Raw genomic sequence first — 25,340 nt, 5'->3', positions numbered from 1 at the left:
ATAAAAAATTGGATAAAGTGCTCGTGTGTAGTGAATCAGTGTGATTAAAAGGGGATATTCCCTCATGCTACCTAGACTATAATTTTTATTTAGGGTGTCATGCAGTATATATCTAAAGTATATATCTGATGGGAGCTAATTGATGCGCCAACCAGTATGTGACTATACATGGCAGCCGCAGGCCCCCTTTTTCCATTGCTGTATGTAATTTCCCCATTTTGAAATGTGGTGTCGGGCCTCCCACGACCCCCTTTCTCCCCACAAGAAGGTCTTCATTTTTTTCTCTGTGGACCCCATTAGCAGAGCAGGGATACACAGACGCATCATCATAAATATATATTAAAGTCTGGGCATGACTTTCATTTTTAGCAATGGTGATTTCTCCCATATTGAGAGATTAAAAAGCGTCCATGAGATTGATGTCGAGCATTACAAAGTCTTTCAGACGAAGAGACCGCTAAATCCCAAGGCATCGTAGCTGGATATCTGACTATCTAAACAGAAGATCATCTAACGCTCTGATCATCGCCTGTCATGTCATTGGGGGTGCCTAACATTTGTCCCGGTGTATCTTGTAGCCTGACGGGGCCGAAAGGTGTGGGATCAAGGCAATAAGAGCCCGAAGTGAGGACAGAGGGTCGATGAGTGTGACTAATATATCTTCCATGTACAGTGAGAGTTTATTTATCCCTTCCGACTTCCTTATCCCGTAAATGTCTGGGAATGCTATGACTGCCACTGCTAGGGGTTTCAGCGCGAGGACAAATAGCAAAGGGGCAGAGGGGACAGCTCTGCTTGGTGCCCCTGTTGATTGCAAACCGTATGGAGAGGTGGCTGTTACAAGCGACCCTTGCAGTGGGTTGTGTGTATAGTCTCTGGATACAAGTTTAATATTTTGGGCTGAGATTCACCCAGCTGAGCACTCTCAATAGTTAGGACTCACTTAACTCGGTCAAAGGCCTTCTCGGCTTCGAGGGAGACTGTCTGCTTCTCATCTTGATCATGGTGTTCCTGCCAGAGTATATGGGTATGTAATTAGAGGTGGGCTGCTGATGTTCAATGCGGGGTAAAGCCTACCTGGGGTGAGGTGAATGAGGGAAGGGAGAACTAGTATGAGTTTATTCGCCAACACTTTGGCCATGATTTTCATATCAACATTAGGGAGCAATATTGGTCTGTAGAGATGAGGGCTGTTTTGGCGCTTGTACTTTCGGATAAGATGCTGGGATCAGGTCATGTCTCTCCAAAGACTTCTCACAGGTGTGCGACAGTAGACCTTTATGTGGTGTGTAGAATTCTGCAGGCCACCCGTCAACGCCAAGTCACCTATGGTATGGGAGGCTGTCAAGGACTGCCTTAATCTCATTCACCCTGATGCCTGCCTCTAAGGGCCAGATGTATCAAAGAGTTTTACCCATTCTGTGTCTATGGGAAAATGTGTTTGTACATATGGCCCCAAGTCTCTACATTGGACTTGGGAGAGTGTGTTCATTCACAAATGTGTAAAGAACTCCTACATTGCCAGGGGCGACTCCACCGTATCTGAAGTGTATAATGTCTGGTGATTGTCTTATAAAGTATTCAGGCTGTCCATTGGACATGTGGGAGTGTCTTTGCTGGGGACTATTATGGCCGGGACAGCACGATAGGCTTCCTATGCCAAAGCTTCTTAGCAAGTAATCAGTAGTTAGTCTTTGTGTCTCCCAGAACTTCTCTGTCCGCTGTCGATCGGACAGTGGGTGGTCTACCTTGTCCAGGAATTGGTCCAGGTTCCAGTCCACCCCATAAGAATCAGCGTTCGGCACTGTTGCAGAATGTGAGAAATCTCCATCAGGGTCGATCTCTTGTTCTTGATGGGGCATATATGGACTCAATTAGGGGAGTTATGAGGGTGTGTCTGTGTCTGTGCGTGTGTCTCGATGCTTTGATAAAGACCTAGTGGCCTGAAACGTCCTTCCATGTTCTCTGAACCTGTAGTGGTAAGCCTTCCCTAATTGGAAAACCCACCCCCTCCTTTACAGTATGGTTTAGAGGTCAGAATGTTTGCCTCGTCTGGTATGACCTAACTGGCATGATATTCTCGCCCTAAACAGGCTCTTTAGTTTCTCACTCTCTGAAAGAGGCGTCTCTTCTATGAGAGCTGTGTCTTGGTGTAAAGACCCGGTGTAATGCAAGATTTCCTTTCTCTAGTTATTGGGCGAGCCCATTGACATTGAGAGAGATGATCGAAAGAGAATTTGCATTACACTTTGAGTTAGGAGAGTATCATTGTGAGGCGAGGGGTGTGTCCTAGTAGGGTGTATCTGTGCCTCAGGTTGTGATGGCTGTCAAGTACTGATGTGTGAAGGTTAGGACGTTCTTAAAAGGCACTAGTATGGAATGCAGGAGGGGATGCAAGTCTATCTTGGTGATGGTGTATTGGGGGGATGGAAGGAATGTGGAAAAGCAAATAAGCCTGTTGCAAGATCCAGGCTCGCTGCTTAGTGTTTGGTGATCAGTGATGGGTGCGCCCTATTCTGGTGTAGGAGTGAGAGGGCTATAGGGATAGGAGGGGAGAAAACCCCAGTGCTGTTACTGATGTGGGGAAAGACTAATCCTGTGGCCGGATGATCAGTCTTGCATGGGCCTGCCACTTATGATTGACATTATATCTGGCCTAAACTACTTGTGTTGATAAGGGGCGGCATTTGTTGGAAGTACCTAAAAGCCGATTCTAGATTCTAGGGACTATTACCTAGAGTCGACCCTGCAATATTCTGATAACTGTGAGTATCTGTCAGTCCTCCTTCAGTTTGACTGGGGAGATTTCAAGGGCAAGCAGGATTTATCTCTGGTATGAGGAGTTTTAGGCTCTGATTTAGACTTGGCCCGGTGAACCATTTTCTTGTAACTGCTTTTAGCCTTTGTGCTTCATCGGCCAGGGTTGAGACTGGGGCTACATGCTGGCTGGCATGTATCCCTCCAGTTGTCCCTGTTCCTCCAGTTCTGATGTCCTGTTGTCATGAGCGATGAGCATGGTGGCTGGGTCCAATAAGCCATAGCAAGTGCCGAGATGCTTTGGATGTGCTTCCATTAGAAGGCATTGTTTACGTTTTGTCATCATTTCTTGTGAGAAGTCTTGTGAGATGAAGATTTTACGGCAGTCGAAGGAGAACGGTCCCTGATATTTCGCCTCCATGATGATCGCACAGGCTTGTTGCTGGCAGAAGAAGCATGCTATGATTTGTCATGGGCCTTTCTTCCGTGACAGTCATCTCAATCTGATTGTGTGTGCCCTTTGGAATTCTAAGGGTGGATCAAATGACAGTTTAGTGAGAGTGGGCAGAAAGGACATCACTTTGTCTCCTTCTTTGTCCTCTGGTATGCCCACAATCCTCAGGTTGTCCCTGTGGTTGCGATCCTAGAGTTCAACCACTTTGTTCTGGAGGTACAAGTGATTTTGCTCCCAGTCATAGAGGTGGTAATTTTCTGTTCCAGTTGGTCCATCCTAGATTCCTTCATGAGGAGCCTAGTACTCAACTCTGTTTAGTCTTAGCTGATTGATTGAATGTCTGCAGAGGTTTTGGAGGTGGCCCATGCTACTTCTGTTAAAGTTGTGCACATGGCTGCATGTTCTTTCATAATCACCTCAAGAGGTGTCTCCTGCACCTCGTCTTTGGGTAATTTGTTTACTTTGACAGTTACTACCTCTGTGAATAAAAAGGTGTCTTGCTGGCTGTGATATTATTTAGGGGCTAAGGGAGCCAAGGCTGCGCAACTACAGTGTCAAAATGTTCGATATGTTGTGCCACAGGCCATCCGGCCAAGTGTCCCACTCAGCCATGAGGTGGTGTGAATGGAAGCACATTTGATGTTGAAGGTCAGCGTCTCCCCACTCTGCGCCAATCCAGTGTACCTCTGGCTTCTTTTGGTGCAGTGGGTTGGTGCATCTCGCAGCTGGAATGCCCCACAAGGGGTGTCACAGATCACATCCTCTGGTCAACCTTGGCGGATATTTCAAGCAGTCTTTTTCAGAGCCTTTATTGGGGGAGTTCTTGGGTCCCATATGTTTCAGTGCACTCAGTGGTGGGGGGGATGGGTAACTGGGGGTAAATAATTATTCCCTGGCCCCCTACCAGCCACCATGTCTATGCCACACCGCTTAAGGGGAAGGCGCATGTCTGTGGGTGACCGCACAGGCTATTTGAGGCTTGTGGGGCCCTTGAGGCCTCCTGTGTGCTCGCTATGGGAGTGCCTGCTGACTCTAGCGGACTCCCCCCCCCCCGAACGTTGGTGAGGCAGCTTGAGGGCAGTAAAGCCTAGAGACACCAATTTGTTGATTCCGCTTTCCTCGTGCTGCAGGGCGCAAATCCCCAGTGCTCTAATGGTGCAAAACACCAGCCAAGGTTCGGTGGCCTGGGCTTCGGAAGGCTTCTGGGCATGCGCTGCTTGTGATGGCCACTCCATTACAGATGCTGTGCTGTCACCGGGAGGCCAAAGCTGTCCTCTGGTGATTCTGAGTGCCTTCCCCATAGTCTTGGTTGTAGGGGGGCCATTGTATTAACAGCCGAGTTGGCCCATTAGAGGCCATGCATGGAGCTTCCCAAAAGGGCCAGAGATTAGCTGGGGACACCAGACACGCACCCAACCCCCAACTTATCCTTTTTGAATTCATCTATGTGAATCTTTTCTCTGAATGTCTTAATAGAGACATTTCTAAGAATAAATAGCTTTAAAAATAGCACAGTAGCCACAAGTGAGCATCAGTTGAGTGATGTTTTTTCTGGTGGACAGCTTCCTGGAGTGGTGTCCTGTTTTACTGGTTTACAGTCACTGAGGAGTCCTCATGACGTATTATTATATCATGGTTTAATCATACCAACAAAGTTTTATAATTAAGGCTTCAGGGTATATGGTATTTCTTGGCTCTACCAGAGGAGCTTTTCCTTTTTACCTCATGTTGTTGACTGTTTTGATGTATCATTCCGCCTTCTAGGATGTACTGACGTTGGATTATTTCCTAATTGAAATGTACACTCAACTGTTTGGCACATTATTTGTCTCCAATATGAACTGTTTTTAGCTCAACATCTAACAACGTCTGGGTCCCCACCAAGAAGTATTTTCCTTCTATGGTTTGTTTGGCCTTGGTAAAGCTCCTGAACCATCATTTCATATTTCATAAAATAGTGCAGGGAGGGCCTCTGTAAATTTTGTGATCATACATTATGCCCAGTTTGACAATTTTAGTTGTGTCTGCCTCTTCAGCCATTGGCTTGCTTTGGTCATCAACATTCAGCCATTGATTTGAGATTTTCTTAATCAGATCAGCCCAAAAGAGTATTTGTCCCTCACTGTCCTGCAACCAATGGCCATCTGCATCATTTCTCCAGGGGAGTGCTTCCATAGCAGTAGATGGTATGCATTGTTATCTAAAGCAAGGAATATTTGCCTCAAATATTGACATGAAGTGTCTGCCTCAAAAAGCAGTAAAATCCATGTCCTATGTAGCAACTTTCAATATGTTTTAGGCGTTATTGTCAAGAAAATATTTAAGCACTGTTTTGGTAGATGGCAGGTAAAGGGTAGGACAGCAGTTTCTGTTGTTCAAGTTATAAATGATCCCATCGGTGATGCAAGCCTTTTGTTGTTCCCTTGATAACTCTTCAGTGTATGTGATGAGAGCCAGGTACAAAAATCTCACACCTTTTTGTGCCTTTGTTGTTGGTGCTCTTGACTGAAGTCTACTCTGTAGGGAGGAGCATCATTCTACACACAGTCTGTTTCTTTAGAGCAGCCCGGAGAAGGCAATGGAAAGGAATTCCACCCCATACCAGTCAGGAGCATGCAGTCCTGTGAATTTACATCTCGCTTCAGCTTTGGCTTCATGAAGCTGAAACTCGCTGATCAATGTGTTGTTCCAATTCTAATTCTCTATAACCAAGGAAGGGAATGCTCTAATGGTACTCGGGTGATTGTGCAACCAAAGTAGGTGTTTGTCTTACAGCAAGCTTCCCAGAGGTGAAGGGAAATCACCCGAGTCAACCCCTTGCTGCAAGAGCTGATTACCTATCTCGAGGCGTCTGCCAGTAGAAGGAATGGACTTGTCAACCCTGCAGGAGGAGTGCCGGTCCAAGAGAAAAGAGTTGCAGAGTGACCCTGCAAGAGCTGAGACCTCTGGGGAGTGGTCTGTATACCGTGGTGGCAGCTGACCCAAACCCTCCAGTGCAATTTCTGGCAGGAATCATGAAGCTGCAGTGCGACTCGCGCCTCTGTACCTGATCTGTGAAGTTGCGGCATTCCCTGAGCTGCTGCATCCGACTTTTGAAACTTCAGCACGTCCCAAAACCTCTGCATCTGCACGCAGTGTGACCCAGAAGTGCTCTGCAACCTGAGATTTTGGCATGAAACTATGGTCCATTGGGTAAATTGAGAGATCCAAATCTCAAAGATATTAGTCTTGAGGTTTTCACCTTAGGTCTTAGTTCGTTTATCTGCAACTTCAAAATGAGTCTATGCTCATTCTGATTAGGGCTTGCTAGGCTGCCAAATGGAACCTATTTGTCTTTTATTGCTAAAGTAGATATATGCATCCTGGGCAAGCATCAATTCAGGATATTCTCTGTGGTTAGCATACCAATCTATTAGGCTCTATATAGCAGTGGTAGTGGCTTACATATAAAATAATGTGCATTTTCGTCTAAAATTCCAGTGGTTAAAGCACTTGTGGAATATGGTAGAAGCATTATTGCTCTAAGGTCACAACTTGGGACTTTAATGTAGTTCTCACAAGACTGACTGGGCCTTTGTTTGAGTAATTACATACTTGGAAGATGCAATTTCTTTCACAGAAAGTAGTATTCCCGGTTATAATTACTTCCTTTTCTAGGGTTAGGGAATTACAGTCCTTAACAGGGGAGGATCCTTTTATCCAGGTTTATAAGGATCTCTCTCTGGACAAACTTGGAATTCCCTGGCAAAAGTTGTGCGCCCATTCCATGTCAATCAGACCATTGACTTGCCTGGTTTTTTTCACACCCTCAAACAGTGGCAGAAAAAGGGCATTACACACATCAGATGTAAAGAGGGCTTTAATTTATTGTATAGAGCATAAAAAATCCAATTGTAAGACTGAGCGACCCTTCGTGGTGTTTGCTAAACCCTACTTGGAAAATCCAGTTTCCAGGTCGTGTCTTGCAAGGTGAATAGTAAACTGTATTTAAGTGTGCTCTACAGAGGTGAAACACACTCCTTGTACTGTACTTAGAGTACATTCTGTTCGTATGAAGAAAGGTACAAGGTCGACACCAAGGCTTTCCTGGAAAACATACTGCTTGCAGACTTGTGTAAGGCTGCTACTTAGACAACACCACAACCTTTCACAAAGCATTACTTTATAGATGTTCATGCAAGACACGAGGCTCAAGTAGGCTAAACTGTACTTAAACATTCTTCCAAACTACTGCCTCATCTGCTTCCACACCACCCCTTTAATGTGAGAACACTGCTTTGCAGTCTATTTCTCTGCAGCATCTCCTTAGCAAACTGCAGCACATGATAGGGAATTACATTTGGGGTGGAGGTGAGAGGGGGGCAAGAAAACACGCATGGCAAGGAAGCAAGCTTACTTACCTGTGAGAAAAGGTGGTCTGGGTGGCCCAAATCTCACCCATTACTACATCGCAGCTACATCGTGAAATGGAACAAGCACTGATCAAAAAGCATTGGTGCTTTATAGACCAAGCTATAATTGTCCTCCATATCTGGACGATTCCTTGGCTTCCTAGACAGCACCGCCCCAAGGAATTTACATTTCACTAGTTCCAAGGACCACACTAGCATCATGGGACAGGGTCAAAATTTCGAAAGGTTTATCCACCCACACCTCCCCTCTTACCCCAATCATTGTCAATTCACCATTTCCCCAGCCATGAGCGGTAATGCATTCCATAATTGGCAAGAGGCCAACTGCATGGGGTTTGGTGACCTCTTCGACCACACGTGTCTTAGAGACTTCCCTCGACTACTGGAAAACTGCTGCCTCCCAAATGGGGAACTCTGGCCCTATACAGATGTTAAGCACCGGGTTACTCAAACCCCTATTCACCCTATGACTAGTAGATCCCTCACCAAATTTGAAAAAAAGGCTGATCACTTAAACTGACAATAAGGGCCTTCTCTACAAAAGATATCCATTTCTGAATAAAGCTGAAGACACGAAAATATTCCCAGCTCAGAAAAAATGGGAAATGGAACTGAAATGCACCTTCCCTGCAAATACATTGTTGGATATCCTGCAGGGAGTCTGTATTTCTTTTTTTTTTAGAGCAGCAGGGAAGGAAGCAATGCACAAAGTGATGCTCTGCTGGTATTACACCGCTGAGCGGATGGCGAAATGGAAGCGCAGAGGCTCAGAACTCTACTGGCGAAAATGTGGGCAGGTGGGCACCATGACCCACCTCCTCTGATGTTACGGTAAGCTCAAGAGATACTGGAAAGCAGTGATGAAAGACGTCAACGAGATTTTCAAGACTGATGTCCCCAACCTCCCGAGTTTTCTCCTGTTAAGCATCACTAATGCACTAGCATACCTACCTCCCACCCACAAAGGGGAAGCCGTTGCGAAAACGCTTTGTGCGGCTAAATAGGTCGGCACTAAATGGGTCACCGACTCCGCCCAGGACCACCTGGATTGGTTACATAAACCATGGGACATTTTGAGGATGGAAAAACTCAGTGTCCATAGACAGTAGACTACTGCAATTTGACAAAATATGGACCCGTTACATTTGTTTCTTAGCACATGAACTGTGAGAGCTCACTTGCCAGAAATACCTCCAGATTCCCTCACTTTTCCGAGACGCAGCACATAGTCCTCCCCCTCACACTGATTGATAGACTTGACATAGGCTTTACACTCTTAATTAGTTGCAATTGCCATAAACAGTGGCTTTCAACATAGCCGTTGTCCTTGTAATAGAATCCAGTTGGACTTCGATTTAAATCCTTGTGCTCTTTAGAAGTAAGCACTTGAAATCCATTATCGAACAATTCTAGGTGTGACTCCTGATTCCAGCGTCCATAGACTGTAGACTCCCGCAATTTGACAAAATGTGGACTCCTTGCATTAGTTTCTTCGCATGTAAATCCTGGGAGCTCACTTGCCAGAAATTCCTCCAGATTCCCGACTTCTCCAAGACGAGGGACATAGCCCTCCTCCTCACACCGATTGATAGACTTGAAGTAGGAGCCAAGCAGCTTTTGTGGTTCACAGTATGCGCCAATTAAACCGTTCTTCTAGTTAGAAAAATTAATCAAACAAAACTCATAAATACTTGTATGGTTTTGTACTTTCCCGTTTGCCAATTAATTGCTGTATCTAGGAGCAGTGCATAACCTTTGTCAGACTCGTGAAGCCGCTCATTAATCTTGACCACTTCAGGTTGAAAGTAACTTCTGTGCCATTAAATCCAAAATCAGAAACTGAACAGGTGGCTGTACACCTGGATCCTCCACGTTCTTGCAAAACCCTATTCTTGTGACAAATGCATCTTCCACCTAAGCATCTGCTTCCCATCTAGGTTCTGTTCTAACTGCTGTTCATCTCACACATTGCACTAACAACCTACTCAGCGACTATCTCCACATCACTAAAATTGCCACCTTTAGGAAGCTTCCATTCCAGTCTAAATAAGTCTGAATCGTAATTCCTAGTGTTTGAAGTTCATTATGGGTGCTAGTGTCCCAACTTCCAAAACTTTTACTCTCCCCAGAATCCACTTTGTTTTCCAATTTAGAATGTTATCAACTACAAGTGTTGGGCCGATCTGCTGATTCACACTGAGGACTTCTCATATCTCATAGTCACCAATTAAGTTGGTTCTTCCTTTGCTTTATAATTGTCTAGCAATGATGATCACAGAAACGAAAGATTGACCTCTACCTTAAGTAATACGTCGCAACATGGATGTGATGTCTTTCAGGGAGTTTAGCAAGTTGAGTTCATTGCCACCTTTATTCATCAGCAACTTTATTCCAGAAACCTGGTAGCTCTGGGTATTCTGCTTGCATTTGGTTAAACCACCCTCTAATATGGTTGAAAGAGATTATTCTGTACCTCAGGTTGTGTACAGTAGAAGCAATACATCATGAAGTATTGTATTGGTATTATTTCTGAATTTGAAATTTCTTGATGTAATTTGTTATGTAGATCGATCCATTTTCAGGTTCAGATAGATCCATGTTTCGTAAACTCAGTAGTTAGTTTCCTTTGTTTTGATGTCTTCCTTTGTTTGGAGTAGATGATAATATTGTGATATGTTTTTATGTGACAAGATGCTCCTGCAGATGGGTTTCTATCTTATTTTCATGGTCCATTATATCTTGCAATCTGTGTTGAAAGAATATGCAGAGCTTTAAATATTGCAAACAGAAAATCTGAGCTTTCCACCCATCCTTTAAATTCAGAAATTAATCATCCCTACCATAGCTGTTTTGTTGGCTCTGATATTATGTAATCTTTGCAGTAACATTGGACTCCCCCAACAAAGGGTGCCTATTGTGACATTGCAATCTGCGTATATGCATTACTTATGATGGATCATACTATCCTAGCTCTCAAGAGTGTGTTGAATTTGACTTGGTTAAAACATTTTGTGTGTAGAATCTTGTATAGTAAGTATTTTGAATTAATATGCTCAAGTGGGGGCATTTGTGACTGTGAAATGAAGATTTCACTATTAAAGGCTTCAATCCTTTTTATAATGAGATTCACTATTCAGTTCTAAATGTGGGAGCTTCCGCCTTCTGTCAACTGTTTAAGATCTACTGTGTACAATAACAATACTTAAAGTGGTCTTTGGGTTAGACCATTTTCTCAACGTTTGTTAACTTTCTTGTCAGTTGCACTTGCATCCTATTGGTTTTCCTGCCTCTTCCTGTGCTTGTCCCTTCCTTGTATCACGGCTTCTTTACTATGCTTTGATTGGATGATATGTATTCATCCATGGCTCAAATCGCAGAGCTACTTTTTTCAATTTCTCTGAACACGTGTGTTTTTCTTTTCCCATATTTTATTGTTGCCCCCTCACACCTTATACTCTCCGTATTGCTCTCCACCCTAGAGAAGTTTATGAGCAGTAAGTAAATTAATAGTAGTTGACACAAAAAAAAATTCTAGAGGCTCTGAGACATTGACATAAAAGAGGATACTGGCATTAGCAGAGTCTTCAAACCTTTCCAGATGCCAGCACATGTGAGGAGGTTTAAGATATTCCCTGGTATAATATCGCTGTGCATAAAACTGATATCATGTCCCGGGCTGTTAATGCTCCTGCTGGAGGAATACCCAGATATTAATCAGAGCCACACCTGGTGGCGTAAGTAGCAAAAGATCTAATTCAAGCAGCCATCGCCAGAAGTGATTATGAAAACAATGCAGTCTTCAAGGGGAACAGAGCATACAGAGAAGGATATAGTTCGTGGGATATTCAATTAAAATAGAGTGAAACATTAACATATACAGCCTGTAAACCTTTTCCACAAGGTAGATTGAATTCCAACAGATGTCACCATCACAATGTGCTGTTTCTGCAGACAGAACGTTTCATTTAGAAAGTGGCCCACACCATGACCTTGTGTGGAGTGCTGGTGGTACTTGATCACCGAAGCCTTTCAAAATATTACAATTTCATAGAAATAAGGTGGTGTCTCTGCTAAATGTAGATTTTTTAATTAACATTATTCTGACATTCGTGTTAATTAAGCCATTGTCTCATCTGTGTCCTTCCCTAAACCCCAGGTACCAGCTACAAAAATGATGCAAACTGAATACTACCAGAGCGTTGAGAATTTAGACCGACAAAAACATCTGCAAAGCAGTTTAAAAAAGCTGCCTAGATATGTGACATACATTTTGGGTTGCAGCAGGTTAGCGGGTTATCCGCTGACGTGTTCCATGAACACCTTCAACCTGAGTGAAAACTGTCTTCGCACTGTTCAAGGCTAGCATACTTGCTCTGGTATGCAGATCAGCAAACTGGGTTGAGGAAACACATTTTTAAAAATCCCTACTGCTGTGACATTATTGTAAGGCTGTTTTGTACTGTCGTGGTGGTGAGTTTTGGGACAAAATACATTAAGAGCAATGTTTACTATTGCTTCCACTTGAAACCCACCTCTGTAGGTAATCTCTGCATATTAGTCTACAGTCAGCCCGTGATCCTTTGTCAGGTTGACACTGCTAAAGGGCATTCACAGGCAGTACTAGTATGCAGCTTAAAGTCCCTTCTGGATTGATAGATGTGATGTTTAAGGACAAGAGCCGTGAACAGGAAGAGATGCATGATGCACTAGCGGCTTGTGTGCATCATGCATCTCTTCCTGTTCACGGCTCTTGTCCTTAAACATCACATCGCAGATGATATAACAACGCCTCTAATCGGTGGCATCACCAAAGCAATCATGAATGGCATCACTGACTAAACTACGTACACCGGTACCAATATAGATATCACACGCAAGTTAACATTTCCAAAGTTGGACATTTGCTGCACTGATGATTGTGATCTTCAGAGAGAAACCCGGAATTCAGGTGGCCTACGTGGCTATGGGTACGGGAGACCTGTGATGCAGTACGACTCTCCATCTATGAGATAAACATCCGACCTGTGATGCTTTACAATAATGTATCAATGCGAGCTGCAGTCGCTCATCTGTAAATACTGGACCAGTGTTTGAGCGAAGAGTTATGTTAAAAATTAAATAGTCATGCTGTAATAGTGTGATTCTGCTAGGGGTGAGCGCTGAAATTTGGGATTTTGTTTGGCATTTGCAAGATGAACTATCTCTATTTTGAAAGAAACACTCCTGGAAAAAATACCTGGTGGGCCCTGATATTAATTTTCGTTTTGGTCTAGCAGCAATGAATCCCTTGCTTAAAAACAGCTCAATTTGTCTGTACTGCGTTGTTGTTTGCCAGAGACAGCAGTAGAACAAATGGTGTACTAGAGGTATCCTACCACAGTGCAAGGTGAGTTGTGCGGCATACTACCTTTAACCTTGGGGCCTGTAGTCGTGGGAGCAAAGGTATTAAATATTCCTTTCACAATCTTAAATGGATCATTGCAGCGATACATCATATTAAATCACTGCATTCCATGTTGTTCTACTGTGAATAAATACTTGGATGAAGTTTGTAAGGAGGATAACCCGTCTAATGTCCTTTTCCCATATATAGCAGTGTTTACACTCGAAAAATGTTATCTCGAAGAAGCAAACCGAAAGACAGCTAGAGCTGGGGAACAGTCATTCCATCAGGCATTGCTACAAGCAAAATTTAGTTTGTATCTTATGCAACAGATGACTAGCGTGTAGGCTGTGGTCCGATCTTTTACCAAGCTACAGTGTTTATCATGTTAAAGCAAGCCCATGCCATAGCAGTATAAGATATGCCTATATCACAAGGGATATTGCCAGTGTGTGAATCAGGGGGAATAGGTGAACTTTGCGAATAGAGCCAAGCCCGAGTCTTAAACTGATGTGATAAGTCGACAAAACTGGGGTGTACTTTAAATAGGGTGCTAGCTAAAATGAAACTCTATAGACACCAATGTATTGAAACGGTAAATGGTGTGCTTTTAATGCATTGTATGAGATTTTATGAGCCTGTTTAATAAAAAGATTTTTTTTTTAAAGATATGCTTATATTACAATGCTTTAACAGTTTAGAAAAGCAACTCCGACCAATATTGTATTAGCAATTTGTAGATCGATCAACGTAATAATAAACTATGACAATTTTCAGGGAGTGACTACAGCTCCTTAGTGAAACATATGTTGGCTAATAAACTAAGTACTGCAATCTCAGAACACGAAGATGTGAATGTTAACCTGATCATATTGCATAAAAAATGTAAAAAGAAAATAAACAACATAAAACATTCACTTTGTAAAGTTAAATAACAAATAAGGAAAGGTGTGGCTCACTGGTTAGAGGCGGCAGATCCGTAAGCAGAGAATCGGCCAGGGACCAGGGTTCAATTCCCGACGCGGCAGGGTCGTGGACCAGGGTCCAAACGGACTCGATATTTCTCGCCTCGGTACCTACTCTAACCAGGAACACACTCGGCAACTCTGGGCATTAGCTTGCCTCATCTCCACAACAGCCCCCCACATTCGCCAGGGATGCCTGGTTTCACCTTGGAGATACCCTGGAGGGACCATCTCACAGGGATAGCCAGGACGGGTTCCCCAGCGGTCTACAGCGCCAGGACGCCTCAGGGTAGCAGTGCGCTTTACAAGACACATACATTTACATTTAATTTGTCGCCATCTGCTATCTGTCAATGAAGTATGCCCAACCATAGGACAATCATCTCTTATTGCATTTAATTTTAGATTTTTAAAAGGGCCATAAGGCTACAAATTTACCAGTTAACCTAGTTTGAGCATGGATTTTAAAAACTCGCCCTGATCTGCACGATCCACTAAGCCAGTTATTACTGAATAAATCAAATTTGTTTGGATTTGTTTGTAAAATTAGGAAAAAGTTTTTGTTACATTTCTCCTTTAATCAGTTAGTAATTGTTCCACTTTTTAGGTCTCGCCTGACGCAGCGCATGCGCTGGTCTGGCGAGACTTATTGAGAGGGCTCCAAAAAGTGCTACCAGGCCAGCCTAGAGCTACAGTGCATGTGCGCGGGTGCGCGCGCAGCGCTTTACCGCGATTACTTTCACTTTTGCGGCCGCTCGCCGCTTTGATATTTGATTGCGATCACTTTCACGGCCGCATGGCCGCTTGGCATAGCCAATAGGTCTCACTTTTGGGACCTTATAAGTATTTAGTTATGCAACTGTTGCATGGCTAAACACTTATAAGGTCCCAAAGGCGAGACCTATTGGCTATGCCAATGCTTGTTTAATTTGAGAGTTAGTCTGTGCCATGCTTTGGTTCCAAAGACTGAGTACTTTCTTGATTCAGTCAACATCAGATTAATTCTGGATTTAAAAACTGTAAACTAAATACTTCATACATAGGGGTGTATAGAATGTTCATTTTTTAGACGGGCATTCAGAGCCCTGCGTAAACTCTGGTGGTATTAGATGTAGTAATAACGTTACCACATTGCATTACCACAGCATTCAGCATTCAGCATTTTGTGTAAGTGGAGGATTACTTGGGATAACCATTTTCGCTTACGTATATTTCATTAATGGGTGGTTTATTACAGTAAAGCTCTTTTGGGTCAAGAATGCTAGAAATGTTTAGTAACTGTTTTTACACATTTCTGCATTTGCCTGTAGGACAGTAAATGAGCAGGGAGTGGAAGGCTTCCCGAAGGAGCATGGAGTATTATTAGATTTTTAAAAGAAGCCCTTCTTGTACTAATAGCTGCTATAGTTTCTTTAAATTACAGACCATTTACTCGGATTTGCTGTTCCTACTACTGATGGAAATTGACCATTAAAACAACTCTACCACATTGAGTGAAATATAACCATTAAAGATAGCTAGATGTGTCCAGGGATGGCTTGTGTGGGTGGTTGTGGGACAGGCATGTGTGCGTTACCTGTAAATATGCTTGGACGTTTTGTATATTGCTGAGTTCAAATATGTTTTATATTGATTAAGGACTTGAATGTAGTGAGTACAGTAGAATGTGTTGGAAGTGTGAATGCTTTGTGGGGTGAAGCATGTTCCGAGGGTTTTACTTGAGTGGGATGTGTGTAGTTGACTATTTTGAGTGTGAGCAAATGTATTTTGGGTGTAGATGGATTGTGTGATGTGAATGTTGACTATAGCTGATTTTAATGCATGTGTGTTGAATTGAGTTTATGGGCTAAAGGGTCTTCTGTTGAATCTTTTATATTTAGTGCACATGACCTATACATTTAATTTATAGTTGCATTTTACTGTACATCCCATAACAATCTAAACCCATCCTGCAATATTACTTGCTCTCTGTCTGAGGGCAAGTGCATGCATGTACCCAAAACAGAAATTGAATTTATGTTGCTTTGCTATGCAATGTTAAAGATGGTTAACTGGTGTTTTTCGATGTGTTTCATTCAGTGGAGTTATTACAATTTTTGCACCTTTGTAACATAATTTATTTTCTCCTATGCAGAGCAATTGAGAAGCTCAGTGGACACCAGTTGGAGGACTGTTCTTTTAAGATCTCCTACATCCCGGATGAAGATGTAACGAGTTCCCCTCAGCCTACTCCTCGGACACGTCGTAGTGGTGGCGGCGGACACTCTTCCAGGGAGCAGGGCAATTTTGCTTCAGGGTCTTCTCAGTCAAAACAGCCGGAGTATCCATTGCGAATCCTTGTACCAACCCAGTTTGTTGGTGCTATAATAGGAAAAGAGGGATTGACCATAAAAAACCTGACCAAACAGACCCAATCAAAGTAAGTCTAGTGCACATTAGGATTTACATTACTACCTACAGTGAATGCTACCATCTCAACGGGGCTAGAAAAGGGTTCCACTTTACTTTCCTGTTTAGTATGTTCAATATTTTAAAATGTGGCCTGCACTGTAATCCACTATGGCACTATAAGAATATTAATAATTATTGGTAGAAAACAGTACTTGTAAATTAGAAGCTATTGTCTGCAATGGAAAATATTATGGCGAAATATGTGTTGCCATAAAGTTATGCAATATGAAAGAAAATACTTCTTTTGCTTCCTCGTGTGTTTTATGTTCCCTGTAGTAGTTTCTTATCTGTCAGTCTATATTTGTTTAGAAAATCATCGATCTTGCCACACAAGCTTTGCTGCACGTCTTCATGGTTTAGTGATGTTACTTTGTTTATTTATTTTATTTTATTTATTTATTTTAGCAACTTGTAGAGCGCCTGGTGACCCGAGGGCATCCCCGTGCTGTGAAGATTAAAACCTGCTGAGGGGGATAAGGGCGAAGGGTTTATTTAGGAAACAGGAGGGTTTTAAGTTTTTTCCTGAACGTCAGGTAGTTGGGCTCCAGTCTGAGGGAGCGTGGGAGGGAGTTCCAACCAGTGGACGCTTTTACAGAGAAACGTCGGCCTCCGGTACGTGTTCTCTTGAATTTGGGGATGTTGGCCAGGTGCTCGTTCTCAGACCGTAGAGCTCTCGGTGCTATGTAGGGGGTGACCAAGCCGCTGAGAATCGCAGGTCCCGATCCATTGATTAGTTTATGGGCCGTGCACATGGCTTTAAATTCCACCCTTTGGCGGACTGGGAGCCAGTGCAGAGCCTTAATAGCGGGTTTGGCGGATACTCTGGGAGGTACGCTCATGATTAGGCGAGCTGCTGCGTTCTGGGCTCTTTGCAGTCTCGCTAAGGTAGCTTCCGGCGCACCTAGGTAGACCATATTGCTGTAGTCTAACCGCGACATTATGAGGCCCTGAACTAGTAGTTTCCTGGACACGGGCGGTAGGAGGGGGAAGATTTTGCGATAGTCCGCAGAAGCCCAAGACAGGTCCAGGCCGTTTTGGCCGCTTGGGTCTTCATTGAGAGGTCGGATTCTAGCCAGACTCCGAGGGTCTTGATTTCGTGTTTCGGGGAGGGGATTTCCCCGAACACGTCTGGCCAGATCGCCGGGGGGATGGTCGCCCATTGTTTGCCCATGAGCATCACTTCGGTTTTGGAACCGTTGAGTTTCAATGACGATTCGCACATCCACCCGTGAATTTCGGTGAGACAGTTTGGTAATTTGTCTGGGTGGTCATCTAGTTGGGATAGGGAGACGACCAATTGTGTGTCGTCAGCGTAGCTCACGATTTTTATCCCGAATGGTGATACCACATCTTCCAAAGGGGCCATATACACATTAAAAAGTGTGGGGCTCAGGGAGGAGCCCTGAGGAACCCCGCTGGTAAGTGGAAGTGTGGACGAGTGGAATTCCCCGTCCCAGACCTGGAACGTGCGTCCAGTAAGAAAGGACTCTATCCAGTTGAGTGCCATCCCGGCATTGGTCTTCCCTTTGCCATTTGGGCAAAGGGAAGACCAATGGCCCAATTAAAAGATTAGTTGGTGTAATTTGCATCTGCCATTCTGAAAGATTTAGGTACTCCCTTTCCCTAGTTGTGAAAAACCTACCACATTTAGGGCTCCATTACAAATTCCGCGTTATCTCTGTGCGGAGATACTGGTGCCAAGTCAAAGACACCAGGTGGTAACTCCCCATGTGATATCTGGGATTACAAGTTATTTTCTCCTGAATAGTGAATAATATGTTCGAGGCATATGAGCTGCAGATCACACACTGTGCATAGATCGCCATCTGGTGTTGGGCCTGGATGTTTGCACTTGTTTTTGTATTGGAAAAGTCTTTGGAAGTCATGAGATAGCTGACTCCTCCTTTGGATCATAGTGCGCATGGGCATCGGCTCCATCGTCAGATTGTTTTTTCCGCCATCGGGCTCAGATGTGTTTATCGCGCTCCAGTTCGGGACCGTTACTGATCCAACTTTCACCGCGCAATCCTTCACCCTTTCTCCGGTATTGTTTCGATCACGATCCCTACTCTTTGCGCATCTCTTCAAGTTCGAAGTCCTCGATTCTGGTCGTCGACGAAGGCCTTCGGGCCTACCTAGGCCATTAGATCTGGCTCATGGAAAGGACTCCTTTTAAGAAGTGTCTTCAATGTGGATCGAAGTTTCCACACACAGATCTTCATGAGGTGTGTAACCTCTGCCTTTCACCGGACCAGGAGGCCAGAGACCGTCCAGATTGTGCCTCTTTCCGCTCCAAGAAAACCATTCGGGATCGTCGAGCTCGAAGAAGAATGGCTCGCTCGTCGACATCCATTCCCGACTACATCTTCCAGGAGGGCGTCGATGTACCAGAGCAGGAGCGGGTCGAAGAAGGTCTTGTCAGCGCCTCCGAGTTCGATGTCTCCGATGTCGAAGACATCACTCCTGGGCAGCGGGTCATAAGTAGTGACGTCGACTCTGACCCCCTCCCACCACCACCAAAAAAGGCTTCGGTAAAACCTTCACCTTCGGGCCTAGGTGCACACCGGGACAATACGTCTCACGCCCCGCCTTCGGGCACGGCAAAGAAGTCGACAAATAAGCCTTCAGGCCACTCGGGATCGAGTCAGCCTGCCGTCGGTGCCGAAACCCAAATCCCGGCCCCCAAAAAGAAACCGTCCTCCTCTTCCGTGCCGACCACTGGTTCCACATCAGCGCACTCGGCACCGAAACCTACTGGTACCGACCCCTCAATTCCGAAAAAGTCATCGGAACTGAGTAAAAAGCCACTTCCAAAGAGTACGGATGCTCAACCTTCGGAGCCGAAAAAACCTCGGAACAGAAAAAACAACTGGTTCCGCAGATTCCTTCAGAGACTAAAAAATCTCACGCTTCCAAGCCAAAAGCGCATAAATCCACTCCAGATTCGGTGCCTCACAAGCCTTCGGAACCGAAAAACGGCGCCGAAAGATCACCATCAACCAGAAGAGCTTTTTACTCCGGATCCAACCCAAAAATCTCTTCTTAAAGACCCAAGAACAGGTCAAATGACTCTCAGCTCCAAAAAGAGACCAATGGACATGCCTCTACCAGCTCCATCTCCACCAAAGAAGAGAGACATTGCAACATCTCCTCTCAGACTCTCTTCTCCACCTCCTCCTCTACCTCCCCCTCCACACCACTCCCCTACACCATCTCCTCCAGTGGACGATGATGACACCTCTGATGATGGGGGGAGGGTGCAGATGATGAACCACTAGGTGATCCTAGTCCGCCTCACACACCAGACCCATGGGACAATTATAATACACCAGATGTCCCTAATGTACCACAAGATGACATCTATCCCTCTAGACCTTCCCCCCCAGGGGACACCATAGGTTTCACCCAGCTTGTTCATAGAGCTGCACAATACCACCGGGTAGATTTACACACAGACCCTGTAGAGGAGGATTTCTTAATGGACACATTCGATACATCCCAAAGGTCCACTTCTGTTCTCCCTATGTTAAAAGGGGCACTCAAACACGCACCTGAGGTGTTCAAAGATCCTGTTAGGGCTAGGGTTATTAACCCCAGGATAGAACAAAAATACAAATCTGCTCCAGCAGACCCCGTTTACATCAAGGGACAAATACCATTGGATTCTTTAGTGATCTCCAACGTCAGAAAGAGGGCTAACTCACAAACGTCAGGGGATGCTCCGCCTCCCGATAAGGAATCAAAACTCTTGAACGCTTCTGGTAAACGTACAGCGTCACAAGCAGCCAACATTTGGCGAATCACCAACACACAAGCTTTGTTGGCTAGATACGATAGGGCACACTATGACGAGCTGGAAACCCTTTTGCAACACCTTCCTGACAAATAAAAGACTAAGGCCAACAACCTCATACAGGAGGGTAAACTCATAACAAACCCCTCCATTTGTTGCACTCAAGACGTGGCAGACACCGCCTCCCGAGCCATTAACACAAGTGACCTTCTATGTAGACATGCATGGCTGCGCATTTCTGGTTTCAAACCAGAAGTAAAAACTACAATACTTAACCAACCATTTGATCAGGAACACCTATATGGCCCTGCCGTGGATTCATCACTAGAAAAGATGAAAAAAGACACCGACACGGCTAAATCAATGGGAGCCTTGCAATCGCAAGCTCCCAGACGTTCTTTTCGTCACTCCTCTTACAAGGGCACCTCCAGAGGTTATTCCTCTGACAACCCCTCCACGTCCTATAAAAATCCCACCCAGACCTCATTCACCAGAGGTTATCAAAGAGGGGGCTACTGAGGCAATAATAACAAAGGTAGAGGCAAAACCAACAATACTCGCTCCGCCTCCACCCCTACCCAATGACTTCCCTCCACTCCCCCGGACCATTCCACTCCGGTCGGGGGAAGATGGCTACATTTCCTACCTGTCTGGAACAACATCACTACAGACAGGTGGGTGAGACAAATCATTCAATCAAGTTATTGTCTAGAAATCACCCCTACCCCTTCAAACATACCACCCAGACAGCGCCCAATGTCACCAGAACATTTATCGCTGCTAAAGCAAGAGGTACTTTCCCTCCTTCAAAAACATGCAATAGAACCAGTTCCCCTGCATCAGCAAAACACAGGGGTTTAATCCCTGTACTTCCTCATTCCGAAAAAGGACGGCTCCCTGAGGCCCATCTTGGACCTCAGACCTCTAAACCTGTACATACAATCAAACCATTTTTACATGATCACACTTCAACAGGTCCTTCCTCTTCTCACACAAGGCAATTCCCTTGCCACTCTAGATCTCAAGGACGCCTACTTCCATATTCCCATTCACACATCTCACAGGAAATATCCCCGGTTTGTAGTGGACGGTCAGCATTACCAATTCGAGGTACTCCCATTCGGAGTCACCACAGCGCCCAGAGTCTTCACCAAATGACTAGCGGTGGTTGCAGCTCACCTAAGAAGACTGTAAATTCACGTCTTCCCATACCTAGACGACTGGCTCATAAAAGCCAAGTCATACAACCAGTGTGTACATCACACTTTCGCCACAATCCAACTACTCTGCGACTTAGGGTTTACTATAAACCACGCATAGTCTCCCCTACAACCGTCCCACATACAACATCTCGGTGCTACAATAAACACCTCAAAAGCACTTGCATATCCCAGTCTACCCAGGATAGCAAGCATACAACGCCTCATAACAAAATTTCAGCCACAACACTCTCTTCCAGCTCGAGTGTTCATGCAGTTGATAGGGATGATGGCCTCTTACATCTTTATAGTACCTCATGCAAGTCTCCAGATGTGTCCCCTACAGGAATGTTTGGCACGTCAATGGAACCAGGCTCATCAACAGCACACATATCTGGTGTTGGTGGACGGCCGCACACATCGCTCTCTGCCGTGGTGGAACACCCAAAACCTTTCCAAAGGGTGACCGTTCATCGAGCCAGTTCCACAGATTGTGCTAACAGCGGATGCATCGCTCTCCGGCTAGGGAGCTCATCTATTACATCACACCATGCAGGGCAGGTGGACGCCTCAACAAAAGTTACTACACATCAATCACCTGGAGTTACTAGCCATATTTCTGGCATTAAAGTCATTCTAGAAACAAATATCAGGCAAAGCTGTCCTAGTCCGTACCGATAACATGACAGCAATGTACTACATACAGAAACAAGGCGGGACACACTCCCTACAGCTCTCTCAACTAGCACAAAGCATATGGAGATGGGCTATTCCCCAGAACATTTTTCTCCTAGCCCAACACGTACCGGGAGTCCAGAACAACATAGCAGATCTATTAAGTCGTCAGACGCAACAGATTCACGAGTGGGAACTTCATCCGCAAGTTCTTCAACCATTTTTTCACATGTGGGGGCAACCAGAGATAGATCTCTTCGCCACACATGAAAACGCCAAATGCCCAAGCTTCGCTGCCAGATATCCACACCCATTGTCCAAATGCAATGCGATATGGATGAATTGGTCAGGCAGATTTGCGTACGCTTTTCCGCCTCTCCCACTCATTCCACTGGTGGTGCGCAAATTGCAGCAACACTCACTGACTCTTAACCTAGTTGCTCCAACATGGGCCAGACAACCGTGGTACACCACATTACTGGAACTATCTGTAGTCCCGCACCAAAAACGACACCTCTCCTCACGCCTCTTAACCCAGAACAGTGGAGAGATCAGACACCCGGACCCAGCACAGCTCAAACTAGCGATCTCGCTCCTGAGGTCTTAGAGTTTGGTTACCTTAACCTTCCCCTTGACTGTATGAATGTTATCAAAGAAGCTAGACGCCCCACCACTAGAGCCTGCTATGCAGCCAAGTGGAAAAGATTTGTAATATATTGTCACAACAACACCATCAATCCTTTAGATGTGTCTATTCAACACATCATAGGTTACCTACTACATCTCCAAAGGTGTAATCTAGCATACTCCTCTATTAGGTTACACCTCGCTGCCATAGCAGCCTACTTACAAAATAGACAACACTTGTCGCTATTCAGGGTACCTGCCATCAAAGCACTTATGGAAGGCCTCAAAAGAATAATTCCTCCCAGGGTCCCACCCTCACCTGTGTAGAATTTAAACACTGTTCTCACAAGAATAATGGGCCCTCCATTCGAACCTCTGCACAAATGCGAGTTACAATTTCTAACATGGAAAGTCGCTTTCCTGGTGGCCATTACTTCCCTTAGAAGAGTCATTGAGCTACAGGCACTAACTATTCAAGAACCATTTTTACAACTCCTTCATAACAAAGTGGTTCTCAGAACCAATCCCAAATTCCTCCCTAAAGTTATTTTCCCCTTTCACCTCAACCAGTATTCTTCTCGCAACCACAAACAGTCGCAGAAAGAGCTCTTCATAATTTAGATGTAAAAAGAGCACTCCTTTATTACATTGAAAAACAAACGTTTTTCGCAAGACAAAACAACTTTTCGTGTCCTTCTCACCACCACATAGAGGCAACCCCATTTCAAAATCTGGAATTACAAGGTAAATTGTCAAATGCATACAAATTTGCTATCACAAAGCAAAATGTACACTATCTATTCCCCCTAAAGCCCACTCTACCTGAAAGATAGAGGCTTCAATGGCATTTTTAGGGAACATTCCCTTAGATGACATCTGCAAAGTAGCTACATGGGCTACACCGCACACATTCACAAAGCACTATTGGGTAGATGTGCAATCCAAACAACAAGCTAGTGTGGGCCAAGCTGTACTCCAAACACTATTTCAAACTACTGCAACAGATACTGGTGGTCGCCGCTAAGGAGGAGTACTGCTATACAATCTATGCATAGGGTGTGATCTGCAGCTCATATGCCTCGAACGGAAAATGCTACTTACCAGAATGCATCTGTTCTTGGCATGTAGACCTGCAGATCCACACACGCCCACCCACCTCCCCGGCTACCTTTATCTGTTCCCCAGTATTATCTTATTTAGATACAGCATACATGAGCATCTTTTCTGTTTCTCACAAAAACTCCATCATTTCCCTGCTGGCGAAAAAAGAAATCTGACGATGGAGCCAATGCCCATGCGCACTATGATCCAAAGGAGGAGTCCCCTATCTCGCGACTTCCAAAGACTTTTCCAATACAAAAACAAGTGCAAACATCCGGGGCCAACACCAGATGGCGATCTATGCACAGTGTGTGGATCTGAAGCTCTACATGCCAAGAACAGATGCATACTGGTAAGTAGCATTTTCCTTACATGGCATATGAAATACTGGGTCCAGTTGCACACGTTTTTCCACGTTCCGGGGCATATGAGTCCCAAATCTACAGACGTTTAGTACCGACTTGGGGCAGGTGGCAAATCTTGTAGAGCCTTTTTGGGGGGTGGAAGGAGGAGGCAGAACCTGGAAGGATCCTTTTCTGGTTCTCCCCTTTCCCCAACCCCCCAGCTGAAGGATGCGGGCTGACAGGAACCGGGTGCAGCAGCTGCCCCTGGAGCACAGCAGGAAAATCCAGGAACAACATTTTCGGGTCCGGAGTTTGTGGACCTGATAATTCTGGCCCCGGAACCACCAGGAAAGATGTAGTTGCCCGGAGCAGATTGCGTGACCACGGAAATCCTAATGGGTGACTTCCACCGCCGAGGCAGCTGAGGCATTGCTTTCAATGAGGCTGTTTCCTCCTTGAGAAAAGCAAGTGTGCGGTGGAGGAGGGGGCTTCCAGCAGAAGTTCTGCATTGATCTTGTTAAATACTGACATTTCCAAGGCTAAATGTGGGAAGTAGTACAAATATGCTCCTACATAGTGCTATAGTGTATGTGCCGTATTTTATGTCTTCCTGACATGCGGGGGGATGTTGAAATCCTCATATTCATTATATAGATTGCTTTCCCTTCCATATAATACAGGCATTGGCAGAAAATCATAAATCTTGATTTTATTCAGTGCTGCATGCTTGTATCGTAGTGTCCATTAACCTTATCTAAGCATGACATATGTTATTCAGTGAAGATTGCACTGTGACAAACTAGTAGTGACTTCACCAATTTATCATAATTTAATTGTGCAGTAATTGCCCACTTGCATATGTACTAGGGAATGCGTGGACTGTGGCATTATCAGTGCAGGGATATTGTTAAATCTTTGAACTACCTTTGCTCTGCTGACTCTCTCCCTGCTGTAGTATGGGGTAAAGGGTACTGTCCTAATTTGAAGAGAACATTTCCTCAAATGGTTAGTCTATCACCTTACAAATCTATGGCGAAGAAGGTGAAATAGATTTCCACACATAACTCAGACATTTTGCACTTCTCTTGGTTGCCCAGGGGTTTACATTTTCATAAACAGCAATGCTAACGCTGAGAGGACATGTGCTCAAAATCTTTGTTTGTAGATAGCTCCTAAGTT

General features: G+C 44.7%; 1 protein-coding gene across 1 annotated transcript in view; it reads left to right on the top strand.

Moving 5' to 3' along the window:
* The window catches only part of IGF2BP2 (insulin like growth factor 2 mRNA binding protein 2), a 380,650-nt gene that overhangs the window by 173,096 nt on the left and 182,214 nt on the right, over positions 1 to 25,340 (top strand). The window contains exon 6 of the mRNA XM_085648719.1: positions 16,106 to 16,390. Coding sequence (XP_085504845.1) covers positions 16,106 to 16,390 — 285 coding nt within the window. The remainder of the gene's footprint in view (positions 1 to 16,105; positions 16,391 to 25,340) is intronic.

The sequence above is a fragment of the Triturus cristatus genome, chromosome 3_2 (genome assembly GCF_964204655.1).
Source record: "Triturus cristatus chromosome 3_2, aTriCri1.1, whole genome shotgun sequence".
Lineage (NCBI taxonomy): Eukaryota > Metazoa > Chordata > Amphibia > Caudata > Salamandridae > Triturus > Triturus cristatus.
Note: the sequence above shows the minus strand (reverse complement) of the source record. Positions and strands in the feature narration are given on the sequence as shown.